Source organism: Gopherus flavomarginatus, chromosome 4 (assembly GCF_025201925.1).
Source record: "Gopherus flavomarginatus isolate rGopFla2 chromosome 4, rGopFla2.mat.asm, whole genome shotgun sequence".
Taxonomy (NCBI): Eukaryota; Metazoa; Chordata; order Testudines; family Testudinidae; genus Gopherus; species Gopherus flavomarginatus.
This window is the reverse complement of record NC_066620.1, coordinates 216,568,603-216,591,707: the sequence shown is the minus strand read 5'-3', so window position 1 is coordinate 216,591,707 and position 23,105 is coordinate 216,568,603. Positions and strand designations below refer to the sequence as shown.

At 60.2% G+C, this 23,105-nt stretch overlaps 1 protein-coding gene across 4 annotated transcripts in view; it reads right to left on the bottom strand.

Moving 5' to 3' along the window:
* DPYSL5 (dihydropyrimidinase like 5) overlaps nucleotides 1-23,105 on the bottom strand; it is a 109,973-nt gene that overhangs the window by 31,513 nt on the left and 55,355 nt on the right. For all 4 annotated transcript variants that reach the window (XM_050948830.1, XM_050948828.1, XM_050948831.1 and 1 more), the window contains exons 3-11: nucleotides 18,345-18,503; nucleotides 16,072-16,251; nucleotides 15,589-15,657; nucleotides 14,564-14,608; nucleotides 10,821-10,896; nucleotides 2,559-2,715; nucleotides 2,176-2,317; nucleotides 1,413-1,555; nucleotides 107-314 (exon numbers count right to left, since the gene is read on the bottom strand). In XM_050948830.1, coding sequence (XP_050804787.1) covers nucleotides 107-314; nucleotides 1,413-1,555; nucleotides 2,176-2,317; nucleotides 2,559-2,715; nucleotides 10,821-10,896; nucleotides 14,564-14,608; nucleotides 15,589-15,657; nucleotides 16,072-16,251; nucleotides 18,345-18,503 — 1,179 coding nt within the window. The remainder of the gene's footprint in view (nucleotides 1-106; nucleotides 315-1,412; nucleotides 1,556-2,175; nucleotides 2,318-2,558; nucleotides 2,716-10,820; nucleotides 10,897-14,563; nucleotides 14,609-15,588; nucleotides 15,658-16,071; nucleotides 16,252-18,344; nucleotides 18,504-23,105) is intronic.

Below are 23,105 nucleotides of genomic sequence, written 5' to 3'. Positions count from 1 at the left end.
CCCGCTCTGGCCGTGTGGGGACGTGCAGGGGCAGCCAGGCACGCGGGTCACCCTGAAGCCATGCACAGCACCGCAGCGGACGGGACACCCTGCCCCACCCTCCTACCTTCTCCCGTTGGACAAGCTTCTTGTAGACGGAGTCGGGGAAGGAGCGGAGCGGGCAGAACTTGCCAGTGCCCTCAGCGCACATGAAGACGCCGTTCTCGTAGACCACGCGCCCGCGGCTGATGGTGACCAGCGGCACCCCGTGGCAGCGCATGTTCTCGTACAGGCTGATGTCTCCCCCCTGCACCTGGGTGCTGGCAGAGATGGTCCTGAGGGTGGCACAGCAAGAGCAGCTGGTTACAGGCCGGCCCAGGGAGGAGGCGGCTCACTGCACTGGGGGAGTCCTGTGCTAAGATCCAGCAGTACCCCCTGCCAGGGCCCAGGCACAGCGCAGCCAGGAGCCCCCAGAGCAATGAGCAGCACCTCCCGGCACTGGGATATGGATCGTTGCCCCCCGACCAGCGTCTGTTCTGGGCCTGTCGGGCACCAACCGGCACCGGGATACAGCTCGCTGCCCCCCCCACCCCCCGACCAGCGTCTCTTCTGGGCCTGTCGGGCACCAATCGGCACCGGGATACAGCTTGCTGCCCCCCCACCCCCGACCAGCATTTGTTCTGGGCCCGTTGTGCACCAACCGGGACTGGGATACAGCTCACTGCCCCTCCTCCCTTGACCAGCGTCTGTTCTGGGCCCGTTGGGCACCAACCGGCACTCGGATACAGCTCGCTGCCCCCCCCCCCCCCCGACCAGTGTCTGTTCTGGGCCCGTCGGGCACCAACAGGCATCAGGACACAGCTCGCTGTGCCCCCTCACCCAACCAGTGTCTGTTCTGGGCCCGTCGGGCACCAACAGGCACCAGGACACAGCTCGCTGCCCCCCCTCACCCAACCAGTGTCAGTTCTGGGCCCGTCGGACACCAACCGGGACCAGCACACGGCTCACTGCCCCCCCTCACCCAACCAGTGTCAGTTCTGGGCCCGTCGGACACCAACCGGGACCAGCACACGGCTCACTGCCCCCCTGACCAGTGTCTGTTTCGGGCCTGTTGGGCACCTCCTGGAACTGGGACACGGCTTGCTGCCCCCCTGACCAGTGTCTGTCCTGGGCCAGTTGGGCACCAACAGGGACCAGCACAGGGATCGCTGCCCCCGCAACCAGCATCTGTTCTGGGCCTGTTGGGCACCAACCAGGACTGGGACATGGCTCGCTGCCCCCACCCCGCCCCCCTAGCATCTGTTCTGGGCCTGTTGGGCACCAAGTGGCACCGGGACACAGATCGCTCCCCCCCCGGTCTGTTCTGGGCCTGTCAGGCACCTCCTGGCACTGGGAAAAGACGCTCTGCCCCTCCCCCTTGGCCCCATTCCTACCTGGCGGCTTCAGGGTCCCACACCACAATGTCTGCGTCGGCCCCAGGGATGATGCGGCCCTTCCGTGGGTACAGGTTGAGGATCTTGGCTGCATTTGAGCTGGTCACGGCTACAAAGCGGTTCTCGTCCATCTTCCCCCCGACCTGCAAACACAGCAGGGGTTGAGACGGTGCAGCGGGGATGTTCTGCTATGGCCCCTCCAGGAGGGCTGGGCAGCCCAGGGGTCAGAGGGGGCTTGCCCAAGAGTTCCTGGCTCCCGAGGGTCCCCTCATCTCTCCTCCCCCGAGTGGGAGGAAGCTGCAATTGCCCCAGGTCACTCCTAGCTCATCCTAGCCCCATGCCGCAGGGCTGAGCCGGGGATCCAGCACCAGCCAGGGGAGGCCTCGTGGGGTGGGCAGGAACAGATGCACACTGAACTCCCACTCCCTATGTTACCACAGCCCCAGAGTGCCAGGTCACACCCCACTGGAATGCAGCCCGCTCTGGTGGGCAGCAGAGTAGCGGTGTTGCTCCACCCCGGTGCACAGGGAGGATGGGCTCTTGTCGGTAGAGGTGACAGGACGTAGCGCCCATGAGCGATCTGGGCCTCAGTGGTCCGTCTCCGCTAGCAGGGCATGGCGGTCCTGAGAGTGCCATCCGCTAGGACGGCTCCCCACGGCACTGAAGGTGGCCAAGTCCTGGATCCCGGCCCAGCGCGTGCTAGGCTCCTCATGGTCGACCCGCGGCCGTGCAGCTGTGCCATGCCTGGTGCGGTGCCACATACCACACCCCGCTCCCAGATGACGCTCATGCGGTCTTGCACTCCGCTCACGCCGTGCGGGATCTTGGTGAAGTCCTCCTTGCCCATGGCTTTCTGCTTGCTGGTGAAAGGCCGGTGGTCCGAAGCCACGACATTCAGGGTGTCGCTGCCGGGAGAGAGGGGAGCAGGGGTTACCGGCCCGGCAGCCGTGGTGCTGCTCTCCACGCCTGGCACCCTGAGGGCCCTGGCACATTGATTACAGACCACGGGCCCATGGCTGGGGCCTCCCTAGTGCCCAGCAGTGGGGCAGAGAGTGCCCTGCCTGGGGCTCTAACAGGACCCAGGGGTCAGGCAGCGCCAGAGCTGCAGGATTAGCCCCTCCCCCAGCAGTGCCCGGCGGCCCCTACTTGGCTAGCAGGCTCATGAGGTAGGTGGAGGTGTTGGTGTCCAGCCGCAGGGGCGGCACGGTGACGTAGGCAGCAGCGTGGGACCAGTCCTGGTGATAATAGTGCAGGCCCGTCAGCGTGGCATGCGCCGTGGTGGTCTCTGCATACACCACCTTCCCTGCAAAGAGAGAGGGGACACGGGTGTCAGGGGGACGGGCTCTGGTGCTGGGGTGTGCCCGAGGGCAGTATGTGGATCACCTGAGGGCAGGAGTGTTTCTCCCCCCACCCTGCCAGCCTCATGGCAAGGCAGCATGCGGATCCCTGCCCCAAGGAAGAGATGGTTTGCGGAGCCATCTGATGGGCAGGCACCAGCTGCCTGGGCACAGGGACCCTGGGGGGCCGCCTGATGGGCTGGCACCAGCCGCCTGGGCACAGGGACCCTGAGACGGGCCCTGGGGAGCCATCTGATGGGCTGGCACCAGCCGCCTGGGCACAGCGTTACCCTGATGGTATGGGGGAAACTGAGGCGGGGGACAGGCAGGGACTCGCCTGGGTCACACATCAGCAGAGCTAGGTAGGGGCTAGGGCTTGGGGCCCTCACCCCCAGGCCTGTGCTGCGTCTACTGGACCCTGGGGCTCTCAGAGCCACAGAGCCTCTGCCTGGCCCGTGTGCCATCACGGCAGGGCAGCAACGTGGCTGGGGCTTGGCCAGCCCCCTTGGGGGTGTGTGGGAGCCATGTGGAGAGGTGGGGCTGGGTTGGGGGTGGAGGGCTGCAGTGTTGCTGGGGGTCATGTTGGGAGCCGTGTGGAGAGGTGGGGTTGTGTTGAGGGGTGAAGCCGGGCAGCGACCATGTGGGGAGGCGTGGCTGGGTTGAGGGGCTGGGGGCAGCAGGCCCTGGAGCTGCAAGGCTTGGCAGGGGGTGGGGCCATGTGGGGAGGTGTGGCTGGGGGGGGGCTAGTGTCTGCAGGCCCTGGAGGCACAAGGCTGGGTGGGGGCCGTGTGGGGAGGTGCGTCTGGGGCGAGGGGCCGCAGGGGCGAGGCCGGGCGGGAGGCCGCGTGGGGAGGTGCAGCTGGGGCGAGGGGCCGCAGGGGGGAGGCCGGGCGGGGGGCCGCGTGGGGAGGTGCGGCTGGGGCGAGGGGCCGCAGGGGGGAGGCCGGGCGGGGGGCCGCGTGGGGAGGTGCGGCTGGGGCGAGGGGCCGCAGGGGGGAGGCCGGGCGAGGGGCCGCGTGGGGAGGTGCGGCTGGGGCGAGGGGCCGCAGGGGGGAGGCCGGGCGGGGGGCCGCGTGGGGAGGTGCGGCTGGGGCGAGGGGCCGCAGGGGGGAGGCCGGGCGGGGGGCCGCGTGGGGAGGTGCGGCTGGGGCGAGGGGCCGCAGGGGGGAGGCCGGGCGGGGGGCCGCGTGGGGAGGTGCGGCTGGGGCGAGGGGCAGCAGGGGGGAGGCCGGGCGGGGGGCCGCGTGGGGAGGTGCGGCTGGGGCGAGGGGCCGCAGGGGGGAGGCCGGGCGGGGGGCCGCGTGGGGAGGTGCGGCTGGGGCGAGGGGCCGCAGGGGGGAGGCCGGGCGGGGGGCCGCGTGGGGAGGTGCGGCTGGGGCGAGGGGCCGCAGGGGGGAGGCCGGGCGGGGGCCGCGTGGGGAGGTGCGGCTGGGGCGAGGGGCCGCAGGGGGGAGGCCGCGTGGGGAGGTGCGGCTGGGACGAGGGGCCGCAGGGGGGAGGCCGGGCGGGGGGCCGCGTGGGGAGGTGCGGCTGGGGCGAGGGGCCGCAGGGGGGAGGCCGCGTGGGGAGGTGCGGCTGGGGCGAGGGGCCGCAGGGGGGAGGCCGGGCGGGGAGGTGCGGCTGGGGCGAGGGGCCGCAGGGGGGAGGCCGGGCGGGGGGCCGCGTGGGGAGGTGCGGCTGGGGCGAGGGGCCGCAGGGGCGAGGCCGGGCGGGGGGGCCGCGTAGGGAGGTGCGGCTGGGGAGAGGGGCTGCGGGGGCGAGGCCGGGCGGCTGCTGGAGCCTCTCTGCCGTTCTGGCTGCTGCTCGCTCTACCCGCGCTGGCCTGGCTGCTCAGGGCAGCCCCTGCCGCCCTCCCCAGGCCCTGGAGCCGAACAGGGTCCCAGCAGCTGCTGGGCTCTAAGGCGCTTGGTGCCAAGGGAGCTGAGTGGCAGGGGCTGGACAGGCACCGGCCTCAGCCCCACAGGGAACATCATGGGGCGGGGGGAGCTGTGGCTGTTGGGGGAGGCACCACTGCCTGGGGGCAGACTTACAGTCCCCCCACTCAGCTAAGGGCCCCCCCGGCCCATGGAAAAAGACGGTTACTCACCTTTGTAACTGTTGTTCTTCGAGATGTGTTGCTCATATCCATTCCAGTTAGGTGAATCCCAAGCCTTACCTAGGCGGTGGGGTCGGAGTGAGAAACTGCAGAATGCAAGATTGCTGAGCCGAAGGCTGCATCGTCTCTGGATTGTTGCACCAGGGCATAATGGGAGGTAATGGTGTGTACCGAAGACCATGTAGCTGCTCGGCATATCTCCTGAATAGGCACTCGAGCTAAGAAGGCAGCCGACGAGGCCTGAGCCCTGGTCGAATGTGCAGTAATACGACCCGGAGAGGCACGAGCTAGATCGCAGCACGCCCGGATGCACGCTGTAACCCAGGACAAAATCCTCTGGGTAGAGACGGCCTGGCCTTTCATCCAGTCCGCCACTGCAACAAAGAGTTGGGGCATTTTGCAGAAGGGCCTCGTACAGTCAATATAGAAGGTGAGCGCCCTACGGACGTCAAGCGAATGTAACTTCTGCTCTGTACGTGATGCATGCGGTTTGGGGAAGAAGACCGGGAGGAGTATGTCCTGGTTGAGATGAAAGGCCGAGACTACTTTAGGGAGGAATGCCGGATGTGGGCGTAGCTGCATCTTGTCCTTGTGGAACACCGTGTATGGTGGGTCCACCATCAGAGCCCGAAGTTCAGAGACTCTCCTAGCTGATGTAATGGCTACAAGGAAGGCAGTCTTCCATGACAAATATAAGAGCGAGCAGGTTGCCAATGGCTCGAACGGGGGGGACGTAAGTTTCATTAGAACTAAATTGAGGTCCCAGGAAGGGGCGGGGCATCGCACAAGAGGAAATACACGCTCCAGGCCTTTGAGGAACCTCGAAACCATAGGGTGGGAGAAGACGGAGTAAACGCCTTCGCTGGGGTGGAAAGTAGAGACAGCTGCTAAGTGTACTCGCAAGGATGAGAGTGCGAGGCCCTGTTGTTTGAGATGCCAGAGGTAATCCAAAATAGTGGGGATGGAAACCTCCATAAGTGCAACATCCCACGTGTGACACCAGCAAGAAAACCGTTTCCACTTGGCTAAGTATGTAGACCGAGTAGAAGGTTTCCTGCTACCCAGGAGTATCCCTTGTACTGTGGCAGAGCAGCGTAATTCCGATCGGGTTAACCATGCAGGAGCCATGCCATCAAGTGGAGGGATTGCAGGTCTGGGTGGAGAAGCCTGCCGTGGTCCTGCGTTATCAGGTCCTGATGGAGGGGTAGGGGGATCGGGTTGGCTATCGAGTGGCCCAGTAACGTGGTGTACCAGTGTTGCTGGGGCCATGCAGGGGCTATCAAAATCAGTCGAGCCCTGTCCCTGCGAAGCTTTACGAGAACCCTGTGCACCATCGGGAAGGGTGGAAAGGCGTAAAGCAGGTGGTTCACCCAAGAGATTAGGAAGGCGTCCGGTATTGAGCCCGGGGCGAGACCCTGGAAGGAGCAGAACCTCTGACACTTCCGGTTGTTGCGGGAAGCGAATAGGTCTATGTGGGGAAAGCCCCACTTCTGGAAGATGGAATGTACAATGTCCGGGCGAAGCGACCACTCGTGGGCGAGAAAGGATCTGCTGAGATGGTCTGCCAGAGTATTCCGGACTCCTGGGAGGAAGGACGCTACAAGGTCTATAGAGTGGGCTATACAAAATTCCCACAATTAGATCGCCTCCTGACAAAGGGGGGAGGATCGAGTCCCGCCCTGCTTGTTGATGTAGTGCATTGCTGTTGTGTTGTCTGTAAGCACTAGAACACAATGGGCCTGGAGATGATGTTGGAACGTCTGGCAGGTGAGGCGGACTGCTCTCAGCTCCCGGAGGTTTATGTGCAAGGACAGCTCTTGAGCTGACCAGAGGCCTTGCATGCGGCGATGGCCTAGGTGTGCCCCCCAGCCAAGAGACGAGGCGTCCATTGTTAGGGACACTGAAGGTTGTCTCGGTTGGAACAGCATCCCTGCACACACCAGGGAAGGCGTTAGCCACCAGCTGAGGGAGCCTAAGATAGCTTGAGGAACAGTGACAACCATGTCTATGGAGTCCCTGCCTGGGCGGTAAATTGAGGCAAGCCAGGCTTGGAGGGGACGCAGGTGTAGTTTGGCGTGCTTGGTTACAAAAGTGCACGCAGCCATGTGATCGAGAAGGCTGAGGCAGGTACGGGCCGAGGTCGTCGGGAAAGTTTGAAGGCTTTCTGTGGCCGAGACTAGCGTCCGAAACCGGGGTAATGGAAGGCAGACTGTTGTGAGCTTGGAGTCTAGAATGGCCCCAATGAATTCTATTCTTTGAGTGGGCACTAGAGTAGACTTCTCTAGATTGATCATCAGGCCCAACCGCTCGAATAGGTTCGTGATGGTGGCTATATCCCTGGTGACTTGGGCCTCGGATGTCCTGCGAACCAGCCAGTCGTCTAGGTAAGGAAAGACGCTTAAGCACCGATGACGGAGAAAGGCGGCCACTACCACCATGCACTTTGTAAACACGCGCGGGGGGTGGAGAGGCCAAATGGAAGGACTGCAAATTGAAAATGCTGGTGGTGCACCATAAACCGTAGGTACCGTCTGTGCGGAGGGTAAATTGAGATGTGAAAGTATGCGTCCTTCATGTCGAGAGCAGCGTACCAGTCTCCGGGATCCAAGGATGGGATGATGGTCCCCAGTGACACCATGCAGAACTTCAACTTCTTCAGAAAGACGTTGAGACCGCGCAGGTCTAGGATGGGACAGAGACCTCCTTTTGCTTTGGGAATTAGGAAATATTGAGAATAAATCCCTTGCCCCTGAACTCCTCCGGCACCTCCTCTATAGCTCCGATTGAGAGGAGCGTACGAACCCCTTGCCAGAGAAATTGCTCGTGAGAGGGGTCCCTGAAGAGGGACTGGGAGGGTGGGAGGGAGGGAGGGGGCGAAAGAAATTGGAGGTGGTATCCAAATTCCACCGTGCGTAGGACCCAACGGTCTGAGGTTAATTGGGCCCATGCAGGGAGGAAGGAGAAAAGGCGGTTGGAAAACTGGAGAGGATCCTGGGGAAGGACTGGTGCTCTGCTCTCGGGCGCACCTTCAAAAGTTCGATTTTGGTCCCGCTGATGGTTTGGCAGGAGCGTTATTCTGGCCCCCTTGGGAACCCGACTGTCTCCTGCTGTTCCCGCGACCACGCCTCCTGCTAAAGTCTTGTCGTGGCCTGGGCGGGGGATAAGGGCGCTGAGGCTGGGTACGGAAGGACCGTCGTTGGGTTTGCGGAGTATGCATCCCACGGAAACGCATGATGATGCGATTGTCTTTGAGACTCTGGAGTCTAGGGTCTGTTTTCTCAGAGAAAAGGCCCTGTCCCTCAAACGGAAGGTCCTGAATAGTGTGTTGCTGTTCGGGAGGTAGACCTGAGACCTGCAACCACGATATTCTCCTCATTGTAATGCCCGAGGCCACGGTTCTGGAAGCCGAATCAGCAGCGTCGAGCGAGGCCCGCAGGGAAGTCTGTGCCACTTCCTTCCCTTCCTCCAGAAGGGCTTGGAATTCCGGGCAGGAGTCCTGTGGGACTAGTTCAGCAAACTTACCCACCGACTGCCAGGTGTTATAATTGTATCTGCTGAGTAGGGCCTGTTGGTTGGCCACTCGCAGTTGGAGGCCTCTGGCGGAGTAAACTTTACGCCCCAATAGATCCATCCTTCTAGCCTCCCGCGATTTTGGGGCAGGAGCTTGCTGGCCATGGCGCTCTCTCACATTTACAGATTGAACGACCAGAGAGCATGGAGGAGGATGGATATATAAATATTTGTACCCTTTAGAGGGTACCATGTATTTCCTTTCCATGCCTCTGGCCGCAGGAGGGATAGACGCCGGAGATTGCCAAATGGTGTCTGCTTTGGCTTGGACAGAACGGATGAATGGCAGAGCCACGCGAGTTGGTGCATCTGCCGACAATATGTCTATGACTGGGTTTTCCACCTCCGGGACCTACTCCACCTGGAGGTTGAATATTTAAGGCGACTCACCTTAGAAGGTCCTGGTGGGCTCGGAGGTCAATCGGGGGAGGGCCCGATGAGGTGGTACCAGCCACTGCCTCGTCTGGTGATGAGGACAGGCCCGGCACGACTGGATCATGCAATGACTCCTGTTCTTGAGGAACATCAGGGTCCGGGAACACCTGAGGATCCGGCACCAGAGCTGAGTCGTCTATACCCGCTGGAGGAGGGTGGCTAACAGTGGCCTCTGGTGCACGGTGTTCCGACGGGGCGGAACGAGATGGTACTGTAGGCTCGCCTTGGGCCTGATGATACGCCCAAGGCATCCAGAAGGACCACTGAGGCGCTTGTTACGTACCCTGAGCCTCCTGAAGGAGACGGCTCTGCGGTTCTGAGTCCCCATACATGGTGCTGTCAGCGTGTGAAGACTCAGATGGGTGCCGTGATGGCCATGGCGGAGCAGAGTGCACGTGAGGAGGGGCCCCGTGCGCAGGGTACCGTACGTCGTGCCGTGCTGGAGAGCGGTACCGGGAGTCGTACCAGTGCCGAGAGGTTGACCGGGACCTGCGACCAGCATGGTGCCGGGAAGTCGACCGGGATCGTGAAGCTCGGTGGTGAGAGTGGCTGCGGCGAGAACAGTGCAGGGAGCTGGACCGCCGTCTGGAGTACCGGTCCGGAGAGCGGGATCTTCAGTGGTGCCGCGAGTACGACCAGTACCGAGAAGGGGACCGGCACCGGGACTGCGAGTGGCGCCTGGACTAGGACCCGCGGCGAGATCGGGAGCGCTGGCGAGACCTCGACCTCGAGTGGTGCCTGCCTGCGGCGTCGATGGAAGGTGGCCTGACCAGGGCGGCTTCCCTGCTGACGCAATAACCCGCACCGGCAGTGCCGGGGGTTGAGGGAGGGTGGGCTCCATTAGAGCAATGAGTTCCCTCGCCGTCGAAAAGGTCTCTGGCGTGGTGGGAACGAGAAGCTCTACCGAGGCACGTGCCGGGGAGCTGTCACGCACCGGACTCGACGGCTCTTGCACGCCCGGAATCAACGGTGCCGAGATCGCCAGTGCCGCGGCAGTTGTTGGTGCTGGGCGACTTGGTCTTGGCTGATGCTCTGACTGCGGCGCAGGTATTGGAGCTGCAGGAGCCTTGGCCTTCTTGGCACGCAGGGAGAGGGAGCAGTGCCGGGCTGTCTTCTGTGCCGGTGACGGCTGGTGCCGGGGCATCTTGGCGGTGCCGGCGCTCTCCGGTGCTGACGAGGCACTTCTCCCCGGCGCGGACTGTGCGGCACTCGGTGCCGAGGCTGGAGGAGTGAGGGCCACCTCCATTAGGAGCTGCTTAAGGCGAAAGTCTCGCTCCTTTTTTGTCCGTGGCTTAAATGATTTGCAAATCCGGCACTTATCTGTGAGATGGGATTCCCCCAGGCACTTTAGGCAGGAGTCGTGGGGGTCTCCCATGGGCATCGGCCGGTGGGAGGCCGAGCACAGTTTGAAGTCCGGTGAACCAGGCATGGGCCTGGGCACCGGGAGAGGGGAAGGGGCTAATCCCCAACCCTCTAAATATATACACTAACTACGTTAACAAAGGTTAATAAAGTATAAACTACAACTATAACTATACAACTATATACACAATAAGTACTAGAACGGTGAACAGCTAGGGAAGTGGAGATCAGCTAAGCCGCGCTCCACTGTTCCAACGACAGACACGGGCGGTAAGAAGGAACTAGGAGCGGACAGGTCGGCAGGGGTATATATCCGGTGCCATAGCGGCGCCACGCCAGGGGGTGCCCCGCCGACCCACCACGTGTTGCTAGGCTAAAAATCTTCCGATGAACGTGCACGTGGAGCGCGCACACCTAATTGGAATGGATATGAGCAAGCACTTGAAGAAGAACAAGACGCTGTGGGCACCCGGCTACGGCCCAGCCCTGTGGATACTTCCATTAAGACAATGACGCGTGGCCAGCCTGGCTCCCCCCGAAACGTGGCCCAATGCCAGGCCGAGGCTGCTGAACGGAGTTGCCCGGGCCAAGCGCAGCGCCCAGCCTTACCTTGCATCTTAGCGGCAGCCACGACGTCGCCGGCAGACACGCTGGACACGTTGACCAGGTAGACAGGGCAGTGAGTCTGAGAGGGACAGGGTAGGTCTCAGCACCGGCTCAGCCTGCCCGGTCCAGGCGCCCCCAGCAAGTGCGCACCGCCCCCCGCATGCCCGCCCGGCTCACACCGAGGGCTCCAGGCCTTGGGCAGGTAAGAGCCCAGCTCACCTCTGCCCCTGCACCCCCCAGCAGAGCACAGCAATCCCTCGGGGCAGGGGCGCTGCCCGGGGAGCCATGCAGGGGGCACGCGGTGCTGGGAGCCGCCATGGCCCTGCGCCCACAGACCACATCACCAAGGGCTCCAGGGACGGACAGGCTGCGTCCAGGGGGCGACCGGGGGGCCGGGGCTCCAGGGACGGACAGGTCGTGTCCAGGGGGCAGCCTGGTGGCCGGGGCTCCAGGGACGGACAGGCCACTTCCAGGGGGCAGCCTGGGGTCTGGGGCTCCAGGGACGGACAGGCCACTTCCAGGGGGCGGCCAGGGGGCCGGGGCTCCAGGGACAGACAGGCCGCATCCAGGGGGCAGCCTGGGGTCTGGGGCTCCAGGGACGGACAGGCCACTTCCAGGGGGCGGTTGGGGGGGGCCGGGGCTCCTGGGATGGACAGGCCGCGTCCAGGGGCGGCCAGGGGGCCGGGGCTCCAGGGACAGACAGGCTGCTTCCAGGGGGCGGTCGGGGGTGGGCCGGGGCTCCTGGGATGGACAGGCCGCGTCCAGGGGCGTCCAGGGGGCCGGGGCTCCTGGGATGGACAGGCCGCGTCCAGGGGCGGCCAGGGGGCTGGGGCTCCAGGGACGGACAGGCCACGTCCTGGGGGCAGCCTGGGGGCCGGGGCTCCAGGGACAGACAGGCCGCGTCCAGGGGGCGGCCGGGGGGCTGGGGCTCCAGGGACAGACAGGCTGCGTCCAGGGGGTGGCCGGGGGGCCGGGGCTCCAGGGACAGACAGGCCGCGTCCAGGGGGCAGCCTGGGGGCTGGGGCTCCAGGGACAGACAGGCTGCTTCCAGGGGGCGGTCGGGGGTGGGCCGGGGCTCCTGGGATGGACAGGCCGCGTCCAGGGGCGGCCAGGGGGCTGGGGCTCCAGGGACGGACAGGCCACGTCCAGGGGGCAGCCTGGGGGCCGGGGCTCCAGGGACAGACAGGCCGCGTCCAGGGGGCGGCCGGGGGGCTGGGGCTCCAGGGACAGACAGGCTGCGTCCAGGGGGTGGCCGGGGGGCCGGGGCTCCAGGGATGGACAGGCCGCGTCCAGGGGGCTTGGGCTCTGATCGTGCCCAGCTCGAGAGCGCTCTGTGTGTGTGAGAGACTCGGGGCAGGGAGCTCTGGCCATGCCCAGCCTGGGGGCACTGGGGGCACTGTGTGTGTGCGTGTGTGTGTGTGTGTGTAGACTCAGGCGGGGGGGCTGGGGGCTCTGACCACGCCCAGCCTGGGGGCGCTGTGCGTGGGGTTTGAAAGACTCGGGCTGGGGGCTCTGACTATGCCCAGCTTGGGGGTGCTATGTGTGTGTGTGCATGACGAAGTGGGACTGTTCTTAATGTTTCCCCTGAATACTGTGTGGGTGCCTCAGTTCCTGGCTGACCCTCTGTCGCCTGGCAACTAATGGCCTGGGCCCTTCCCTCCTGCAAGGGGATGCTAAAGGTGTGGGAGAACAGAGGTCAGGTGACCTCCTGGCCCAGGAAAGGAACTCAGCAGAGGAGGAGAGGCTGGAGGGGTTTTCAGTTTGGGAGCTCAAACTCATAGACTTTAAGGTCAGAAGGGATCACTATGATCATCTAGTCTGACCTCCTGCACAATGCAGGCCACAGAATCTCACCCATCCACTTCTGTAACAAACCCCTAACCTATGTCTGAGTTATTGAAGTCCTCAAATTGTCGTTTAAAGACCTCAAGCTGCAGAGAATCCACCAGCAAGTGACCCATGCCCCACGCTGCAGGGGAAGGCGAAAAACCTCCAGGGCCTCTGCCAGTCTGCCCTGGAGGAAAATTCCTTCCCGACCCCAAATATGGCGATCAGCTAAACCCTGAGCATGTGGGCAAGACTCACCAGCCAGCACCCAGGAAAGAATTCTCTGTAGTAACTCAGATCCCACCCCATCTAACATCCCATCACCGACCACTGGGCGTACTTACCTGCTGATAATCAAAGATCAATTGGCAAATTAATTGCCAAAATTAGACTATCCCATCATACCATCCCCTCCATAAACTTATCAAGCTTAGTCTTGAAGCCAGGTATGTCTTTTGCCCCCACTACTCCCCTCGGAAGGCTGTTCCAGAACTTCACTCCTCTAATGGTTAGAAACCTTCGTCTAATTTCAAGTCTAAATTTCCTGATAGCCAGTTTATACCCATTTGTTCTTGTATCCACATTGATACTGAGCTTAAATAATTCCACTCCCTCCCTGATATTTATCCCTCTGATACATTTATAAAGAGCAATCATATCCCCCTTCAGCCTTCTTTTGTTAGGCTAAACAAGCCAAGCTCTTGGAGTCTCCTTTCATAAGGCAGGTTTTCCATTCCTCCGATCATCCTAGTAGCCCTTCTCTGTACCTGATCCAGTTTGAATTCATCCTTCTTAAACATGGGAGACCAGAACTGCATACAATATTCCAGATGAGGTCTCAGCAGTGCCTTGTGCAATGGTACTAACACCTCCTTATCTCTGCTGGAAATACCTCGCCTGATGCATTCCAAGACCGCATTAGCTTTTTTAACGGCCATATCACATTGGCGGCTCACAGTCATCCTGTGATTAACCAATACTCCGAGGTCCTTCTCCTCCTCTGTTACTTCCAACTGATGCCTCCCCAGCTTATAACGATAATTCTTGTTATTAATCCCTAAACCCATGACCTTTGCACTTTTCACTATTAAATTTCATCCTATTACTATTACTCCAGTTTACAAGGTCATCCAGATCTTCCTGTATGATATCCCGGTCCTTCTCTGTATTGGCAATACCTCCCAGCTTCATGTCATCTGCAAACTTTATTAGCACGTTCCCACTTTTTGTGCCAAGGTCAGTCATAAAAAGATTAAATAAGATTGGTCCCAAAACCGATCCCTGACGAACTCCACTAGTAACCTCCTTCCACCCTGACAGTTCACCTTTCAGTACGACCCATTGTAGTCTCTCCTTTAACCAGTTCCTTATCCACCTTTCAATTTTCATATTGATCCCCATCTGGCTGGGGACGAGGAGTGAGGGCAGATGTGGGGGTCTGCCTCACTGGGCCCCAGAATGGACCCGGCCGAGGGGTCCGGTTCTCTGTACCTACAAGCTCTGTTTTAGACCGTGTTCCTGTCATCAAATAAACCTCTGTTTTACTGGCTGGCTGAGAGTCACGTCTGACTGCAAAGTGGGGGTGCAGGATCCTGTGGTTTCCCCAGGACCCTGCCTGGGCGGACTCACTGTGGGAAGCGCACGGAGGGGCAGAGGATGCTGAATGCTCCAAGGAGAGACCCAGGAGGTGAAGCCGTGTGAGCTTCTTGCCCTGAAAAAGTCTGCTCCAAGGGAGAGGAGGCTCCCCAAACTCCTGCCTGGCTTGGTGGGGAGCAGTTCCAGAGCATCGCCCGGGAACTCCGTGACAGTGCGCGCGCATGTGGGGAGACTCGGGCGGGCGGCTGGGGACTCTGACCATGCCCAGCCTGGGGGCGCTGTGTGTGCATGTGTCAGGTCCTGGGGCAGCTGGGGGCACTCACTCGGTTGGCGATGGTGATCACACGGTGCGTGGCTTCAGCCTCCAGCTGGGGACAGAAAAGTTGGTGACACTCTTCTAAGTGCAGACCACCCCGACAGCCCCACCTCTGGGGGATCTGCATGGCCCCTCGTCCAGAGAACCCTGCACTGTGGCTCCCAGTGCAAGGTGTGGGGTAGGGCCTGGAGACCATTCCCCCAAAGCTGGTCCCGGAGCTTGGTGTGATGGGGAATCGCCCCTCTCTCGTGAGGAGCCTACACAGCCCCTTGTCGGTGCAGTTCCCAAACAAACAGCCTGTCCCACGGCCGGAGGGCCTGGCTTCCTGCTCAGCCCCCAGCAAAGGAGGCAGCAGCCCGCAGGGCTGGGCTCACCCGAGGGCGAGTGTTCAGCGGACAGGCAGGCTAGATGCCTGCCCAGCCAGGCGATGGCTGGACCGTGGAGCTGCTGGAGGGATCCAGAAGCTCAGTGCCCAGCTGAGCGCTCACCCCCAGGGCAGGGAGGGGCAGGGCAGTTTGTAGGGCAGGGACAGAGCACAAGGGTGGGAAGGCAAAGGAGCAGGATGGCCATTCCCGCCGGCTGCTGGGAGGGGGCTGGGGCAGCCAATGCTCCCCACCATGTGGCTGGGAGGGGGGCTGGGGTGGAGAACCCCCTGGCCAGCGCTCACTGAGCCGTGCTGCAGCTCATGGACGTAGCTCATCCAGGCACAGGAGGGGTGGGCCGCCAGGGCCCGCTACCAGAAGTGGTGTGGCTGGAACGGTACCACATGGGGCCACGTTAGCTGGAGCGTCCCAGGCCGTGGGGAGCCTGCGCTCGGGTGGCCTTTGGGCTAGCGCGCCGGCACACTCCATGGCAGTGCCCAGCGGGAGCTGAGCGCTGAGGGGTGGCTGGGAGAGCGGAGAGCTGCCAGCAAACCCAGAAGGGCTGGTCTAGCCAGGATGGGGCCCCAGGGGGAGCAATGGGAACCCCTAGCTAAGGGTCCTGCCTGCTGCCTCCCACAGAGAGGGCAGGGGAGCCCAGATCAGGCCTCACCTCCTCCGGTCGGCTGATCTCGATTCCCTCTGGTCCCGTGATGCCCAAATCCAGCGCCTCCTTCGCACCCTGGGTGGGAACAGGAGGTTAGTGAGAAGGGCCCAGGCCAGTCTGAGTGGGCACAGGCTGCCTTGAACCACAGCCCCCACCCCCACCCCAACAATGTCCTACCTGGCCCCACAGGCAGCCTGGGCTGCTTTCAGACAATGGGGGGCTGGCTGGGAGCTGGCTCCCCTATGCCTGGCAGGACTGTTATGGGCAGCCCCATGCTAGCTGGGCTCTCCACCACATTCATCTGGTCCCTGGGCTGCCCGGCTCTCCAACGTCCCTGCTGCACGGCTTCCTCGCGCAGGGGACCCGTCCCTGGGTGAAGGGCTCTGCCTGTCCCAGGTACATTTCTCAGCACAAGCTCATCAAGAGCCCCCAGCTCTCCAGCCCCAGTCCTCGGCGGCATCTGCCCCGGCGCAGCCCACGTATGCTCACCTCTGCCACCAGCTCCCCGTTCTCAGCGTGCACCCGGGCAATGGCGCCAATGTCCCTGCAGGCGAGGAAGACTTGGTAGAGCTCGCTGTCCCGCAGCATGTACACGTCCTTGTAGGTCATGAACATCTGAAAGGAGTTCACCCCCTTCTCCCGCACCAGGCTCTCCATCTCCGACTTCACCTGCCGGGTGAAGGACAGGCATGGCCAGGCCAGCGCCTGTGCCGTGGGGCTGGGCACGCTCCCACAGGACTGGGCCCCACATGCAGAGCATAACCCATCCCTCCACATGCCCCCTAGCAAGATCAAATGTGCCACCAGGCTAGGGGGGCCAGACACTGGCCGTGCCCGGGCCCAGCGCCGGCAGCAAGCTGCTCCAGCAGCTGCCACAGGAGGACCTAGGGTGTGCGGGAGAGCCAGTCGTACGCAGACTGGCACACAGACAAACCAACCAACTCAGGCCCAGCGCCAGCAGCAAGCCGCTCCAGCAGCTGTCACAGGAGGACATCGGGCAGTGGTTCACAACCAGGGCCTGGGGTCCCCTAGGGGGCCTCGAGCAGGTTTCATGGGGGCCTCCAAGCAGGGCCAGCATTAGATTCGCTGGGGCCCAGGGCAGAAAGCTGAAGCCCAGGGCCCTGAGCCCCCCTACCTGGGGCTGAAGCTGAAGCCTGAGCAACGTAGCTTCATGGGGGCCACTGTGGCATGGGGCCCCAGGCAACTGCCCTGTTTGCTACCCCCTAATGCCAGCCCTGGGTTTTATATACAGAAAACCAGCTGTTGTGGCACAGGGGGGCCGTGGAGTTTTTATAGCATGTTAGGGAGGCCTCAGAAAGAAAAAGGTTGAGAACCTCTGAGCTAGGGCATGTCAGCGCGGGCTCCGGCCTGGGCGGGGAAGCAGGAGCCCTGGCCTTGTGATCGCAAGTGCAGAACTGCTGGGGCCCTGAGCAGCAGCCCAGGGGACAGGCCTGCCCCCCGAGAACCCTATGCTCCCATGCTGGGGGAGCTGCGGCTGGGGCACCCCCAGCTGGGGCTGGCATATCGGCAATGCCCGTGAGCACTGTGCCAGCTACCTAGGGGCAGAGAGGGAGGCGCAGTGACAGAGCAGCTGAGAGCTATGGCTGGAGAAGGTCCTAAACAGGAAGGCCCAGCGCTGGGGCAGCCCTGGCATGCAGCCTGCTCTGGGGCAGAGGAAAACAGACTGCACCTCAAACCCAGCTCATGCAAAGGCCCATGGGAGATCCAGCAGCCACCCAGCACAGAGGGGCAGACGAAGGACTGGGAATCTGGGGCTGGAGGGAGCTGGCGAAGGCCAGGCTGCAGCCTGGCAGCACCAACATGTGGGCGCATGGTTCTACCTCAGGTCCAGGGCTCACTGGGTCACTCCATGCTGGGCATTCCCAGACTCCACTGATGCCAGGAGCACACGGGGCCTGCGGTCAGCGTCCTGCCGCCTGTGCTGGGGCCAGCAGGGTGTGGAGGGCACAGCCCACGTCCACTTGCGACGCTGGGGCCAGCTGAGCAGCCCATGGCTGCTGCGTTAGCGGCTGCTGCTGGGTGAGGTTAGCAGCGGGTACAGACAGCTCAGAGCAGAGCCGGGGCTGGAGGAGGGGCAGGGGGCGCATACAAAACAACCCACACAGCAGGCTGGTCAGGGCGGCAGGCAGCACTGGCTCCAGCAGCTGTTCTCCTCGCTCAGTGCCTCACTTGCTCATACACCTTGGCACACCCTCCCACGGGGTCTGGGACTCCCCAGCCGGCCCCCTGCACACCCTCCCCCAGTGGCATCGGGGGCACAGCAGCCCCCTTGCTGTTAGGCAGGGTCCTGGCGGAGGAGCTGCTCACCTTGGGACTGCCAGGGGGTCGCTCTGGCCCTGGGACACGTGCCACAGCTCAGGCCTGGGCTGTCCCAGCTTGTGGCCACCCATGAACCAGCCTCTGTCCAAATGCATTGGCCCATCCAGAAGTTATCCCCAGCCCAGCTCTGCAGAGCCAGCAGCCACTGCCACAGTGCCCGTCCCCAGCGGGGGATCTCGGTGGGGCAGTCGCGAGGCAGCCGGGGTCCCGTGCCAACTGGAGGAAAGAACTCAGCCGTTTGGAGTAAGCCCCTGGGCATGTTTTCAGGGTTCCTGTCACTGTGAACGGCTGGCCAGGAGCTGCCAGTGCAATGCAGACAGTAACAGGGATGGGACAGAAGGGGAGGTGCAGGCATGCAGCACAAGCCCCTGCAGCCTGGCCACTGGCCCCTCCCCAGCCCAAGCGCCAGGGTCCCTGCTTACCTTCGGGGCCCACCAGGTGATGCCCATGTGCAGGGCGTAGTCACAGCAGACCTTGGGGTCGGCCAGGCTCCGGCACTTCTCGTAGGCGTCCAGGAGGGAGGTCTCCCTGTCAGGCAGCACGTGGCCAATGACCATGGTCGTCCCTCCGACCAGAGCAGCCTGTGGGGGACAGGAGAAGGGCTTCTGAGTCACGCTGGTCAGAGCGGCAGGGCGTTTAACATTGGGCTGAGCAATGGGCATTGTCCTGCCCTCGGCAAACCCGCTTGGGCCCCAGGTCGCAGCCTGTGGCTCTGTGGGGCTTGTTTGATCACCTGCTCACCCCAATCCGGGCACTGCTCTGGGGAGAGGCAGTGCGAAGGTGCTCAGACACCCAGGTGATGGGCATGGGGTCAATGGCCAGACAGGAGGGAAGGAAAAACGAGTTTTTTCAAGGACCTACAGTAAGTGGCTCTGGGTTGTTCTGTCTTGTCCTATGAATCTAGGCACATCTATGGCCCCCAGCACTGCAGTACCTGAGCATCGCTCAGTCTGCAATGTCCTTCTCCTCACAGCCCCTGTGCGGCAGGGTAGGGCAGGGCCTGGACAGCTGGGGATTGAATCCTGCTCTCCTGAGTTATAGGCTAGTGCCTTACCCAGGAGTGGGTCTGTCTCTGCAACGCAGCAGGGGGTTCTGGCTAGTCAGCCCAGCGAGGGGCCAGCCTGCTGCACCCATTTCAGCCAGGACAGGGCCAAGCAAGCTGGAGCAGGCCACAGGCACTGGCTGAAGCCCAGGCAGAGTGGGGAACACTGCTCCCCCCCCCCCACACACACACAAGCATGGCCAGGCCAGGAGGTGTCATCTGGCTGGCTCCCTGCACAGCTAGAGGTAGGGGCTGCAAAGATGGCCCGAGAGCAGCTGGACTCCCTGTCATAACCATACAGCTAAGGGTACCATAAAATCCCTCCTTTACCTGTAAGGGGTTAAGAAACTCAAATAACCTGTTTGGCACCTGACCAAAAGGACCAATAAGGGAAGAAGATCCTTTCAAATCTGTGGGGGGAGGTTTCTGTGCTCTCTTTCTTTGTGTCCTCTCTCGGACAGAGTGGGACCAGGGCAGGAAAAAACATCTCCTAAAACCCTACCTGAAATAAGCATCCAAGCTTACAAAAATAGTAAGTAATAGCAAGGAAACGTGTTAGGTTATCTTTTGTTTTAGCTTGTGAATTTTCCCTATACTAAGAGGGAGGTTTATTCCTGTTTTTTTGTAACTTTGAAGTTTTGCCTAGAGGGGAATCCTCTGTGTTTTAAATCTTATTACCCTGTAAAATTACCTTCCATCCTGATTTTACAGAGGTGCTTCTTTTACTTGTTTCTTTATAATAAAGTTGAAGGAAAAGACCCAGGTAGGGGCCATAGAATTGTGGAGGTGAATGCGTGGCTACGCAGGTGGTGTCGGAGAGAAGGCTTTGGATTCTTCGACCATGGGATGCTGTTCCAAGGAGTGCTAGGCAGAGACGGGCTCCACCTAACGAAGAGAGGGAAGAGCATCTCCGCAAGCAGGCTGGCTAACCTAGTGAGGAGGGCTTTAAACTAGGTTCACTGGCGGAAGGAGACCAAAGCCCTGAGGTAAGTGGGGAAATGGGATACTGGGAGGAAGCACGAGCAGGAGAGTGCAAGAGTGGAGGCCTCATGATTCATAATGAGAAAGCAGGGCAATCGGCTAGTTATCTTAGGTGCCTGTACATGAATGCAAGAAGCCTGGGAAACAAACAGGAAGAACTGGCAGTCCTGGCACAGTCAAGGAACTATGATGTGATTGGAATAACTGAGACTTGGTTGGGTAACTCACATGACTGGAGTACTGTCCTGGATGGGTATGAACGGTTCAGGAAGGACAGGCACGGGCGAAAAGGTGGAGGAGTTGCACTGTATGTAAAACAGCAGTATGATTATTCAGAGCTCCAGTATGGAACTGCAGAAAAGCCTGCGGAGAGTCTTTGGGTTAAAGTTTAGAGGTCAGAGCAACAAGGGTGATGTCATGGTGGGCATGTGCTATAGACCTCCAGACCAGGGGGATGAGGTGGATGAGGCTTTCTTCAGACAACTAACAGAAGTTTCCAGATTGCAGATCCTGGTTCTCATGCAGGACTTCAATCACCCTGATATCTGCTGGGAGAGCAATGCAGCGGTGCACAGACAATCCGGGAAGTTTTTGGAGAGTGCTGGGGACAACTTCCTGGTGCAAGTGCTGGAGGAACGAACTAGGGGCTGTGTTCCTCTTGACCTGCTGCTCACAAACAGAGAAGAGTTAGTAGAGGAAGTAGAAGTGGGTGGCAACCTGGGCAGCAGTGACCATGAGATGGTTGAGTTCAGGATCCTGACAACAGGAAGAAAGGAGAGCAGCAGAAAACGGAATTCAGAAAAGCAGACTGACTCCCTCAGGGAACTGATGGGCAGGATCCCCTGGGAGGCTAATATGAGGGGGCAAGGAGTCCAGGAGGGCTGGCTGTATTTTTAAAAAGCCTTATTGAGGGCAGAGGAACAAGCCAACCCGATGTGCAGAAATAATAGCAAATATGGCAGGTTTAACAATGAAATCTTTAGTGAGCATAAGCACAAAAAGGAAGCTTACAAGAAGTGGAAACTTGGACAGATGACTAGGGAGGAGTATAAAAATATTGCTTGAGCATGCAGGGGTGTAATCAGGAAGGCCAAGGCACAATTGGATTTGCACCTAGCAAGGGATGTGAAGAGTAACAAGAAGGGTTTCTACAGGTATGTTAGCAACAAGAAGACAGCCAGGGGAAGTGTGGGACCCTTACTGAATGGGGGAGACAACAGTGACAGGTGATGTGGAAAAAGCTGAAGTACTCAATGCTTTTTTTGCCTCAGTCTTCACAGACAAGTGCAGCTCCCAGACTGCTGCACTGGGCAGCACAGTGTGGGGAGGAGGTGAGCAGCCCTCAGTGCTGAAAGGCCAGGTTAAGGAGTATTTAGAAAAGCTGGACATGCACAAGTCCATGGGGCCAGATGCACTTCATCCGAGGGTGCTGAGGGAGTTGGTTGATGTGATTGCAGAGCCATTGGCCATAATCTTTGAAACTCGTGGTGATTGGGGGAGGTCCCGGACGATTGGAAAAAGGCAAATATAATGCCTGGCTTTAAAAAAGGGAAAAAGGAGAATCCGGGGAACTACAGGCCAGTCAGCCTTATCTCAGTCCCTGGAAAAATCATGGAGCAGGTCCTCAAGGAATCAATTCTGAAGCACTTGGAGGAGAGGAAGGTGATCAGGAAGAGTCAACATGGATTCACCAAGGGCAAGTCATGTTTGACCAACCTGATTGCCTTCTATGATGAGATAACTGGCTCTGTGAATATGGGGGAAGCGGTGGACATGATGTATCTTGATTTTTGCAAAGGGTTTGATACGGTCTCCCACAGAATTCTTGCCAGCAAGTTAAAAAAGTATGGATTGAATGAATGGACTGTAAGGTGGATAGAAAGCTGGCTAGATCGTCAGGCTCAACGGGTAGTGATCAACAGCTCGATGTCTAGTTGGCAGCTGGTATCAAGCGGAGTGTCCCAGGGGTCGGTCCCGGGGCCAGTTTTGTTCAATGGCTTTTGTTCATTAATGATCTGAACAATGGGCTGGATTGCACCCTCGGCAAGTTCGCGGATGATACTAAGCTGCGGGGGAGAGTTAAATGCTGGAGGGTAGGGAGAGGGTCCAGAATGACCTAGACAGATTGCAGGACTGGGCCAAAAGAAACCTGATGAGGTTCAACAAGGACAAAGTGCAGAGTCCTGCACTTAGGATAGAAGAATCCCATGCACCGCTACAGGCTAGGGACCATCTGGCTAAGCAGCAGTTCTGCAGAAAAGGACCTGGGGATTACAGTGGACGAGAAGCTGGATATTAGTCAACAGTGTGCCCTTGTTGCCAAGGTTAACGGCATTTTGGGCTGTATTAGTAGGAGCACTGCCAGCAGATCGAGGGAAGTGATTATTCCCCTGTATTTGGCACTGGTGAGGCCACATCTTGAGTATTGCGTCCAGTCTTGGTCCCCTCACCACAAAAAGGATGTGGACAAATTGGAGAGAGTCCAGCGGAGGGCAACAAAAAGGATTAGGGGGCTGAGGCACATGACTTATGAGGAGAGGCTGAAAGAACTGGGCTTGTTTAGTCTGCAGAAGAGAAGAGTGAGGGAGGATTTGATAGTAGCCTTCTGTGACGTTATCGATATAAACTGGGACCATATAGAACATGAACTGGGACCATATAGAACATGGGTTGCAACCAAGGTCCTGTAGTGGCACCAAATCTTATGTAAATGGGGGTCATATAAGGTGTCCAAGACCAAGTTATGAGTTACTGATTATGATTATGCTGTCTGTATGTCTGTACCATTTTGTAGTTGAAGTTATGAATATTGGCTGTATACTGTCTATATTTCAAACTTGTGCTGTGTTACTGGGAGAGATCCCAGACAAGTGGGTGTTAGCTCTGCTTAGCCTGCTTGATGGCCCATTAAGGACCATCAGCTACACAACTGACCCATTGAGAGGAGGCAGATACGTCTTGTGACTCAGCAGGGTGTGCAGGAACTTGCCCATGTGACTGCAAACTCCATTTTGCTGTAATTTTTCACAGTAAGAACAAAGAAGTGTTCTTACACCTGGAAGTGCCTATATAAGGCTGATGCCTCATCTCCATCTTGTCTTCAATCCTGCTTCTGACCTCTGGAGGGACTTTGCTACAAGCTGAAGCTCTGCACAAAGGA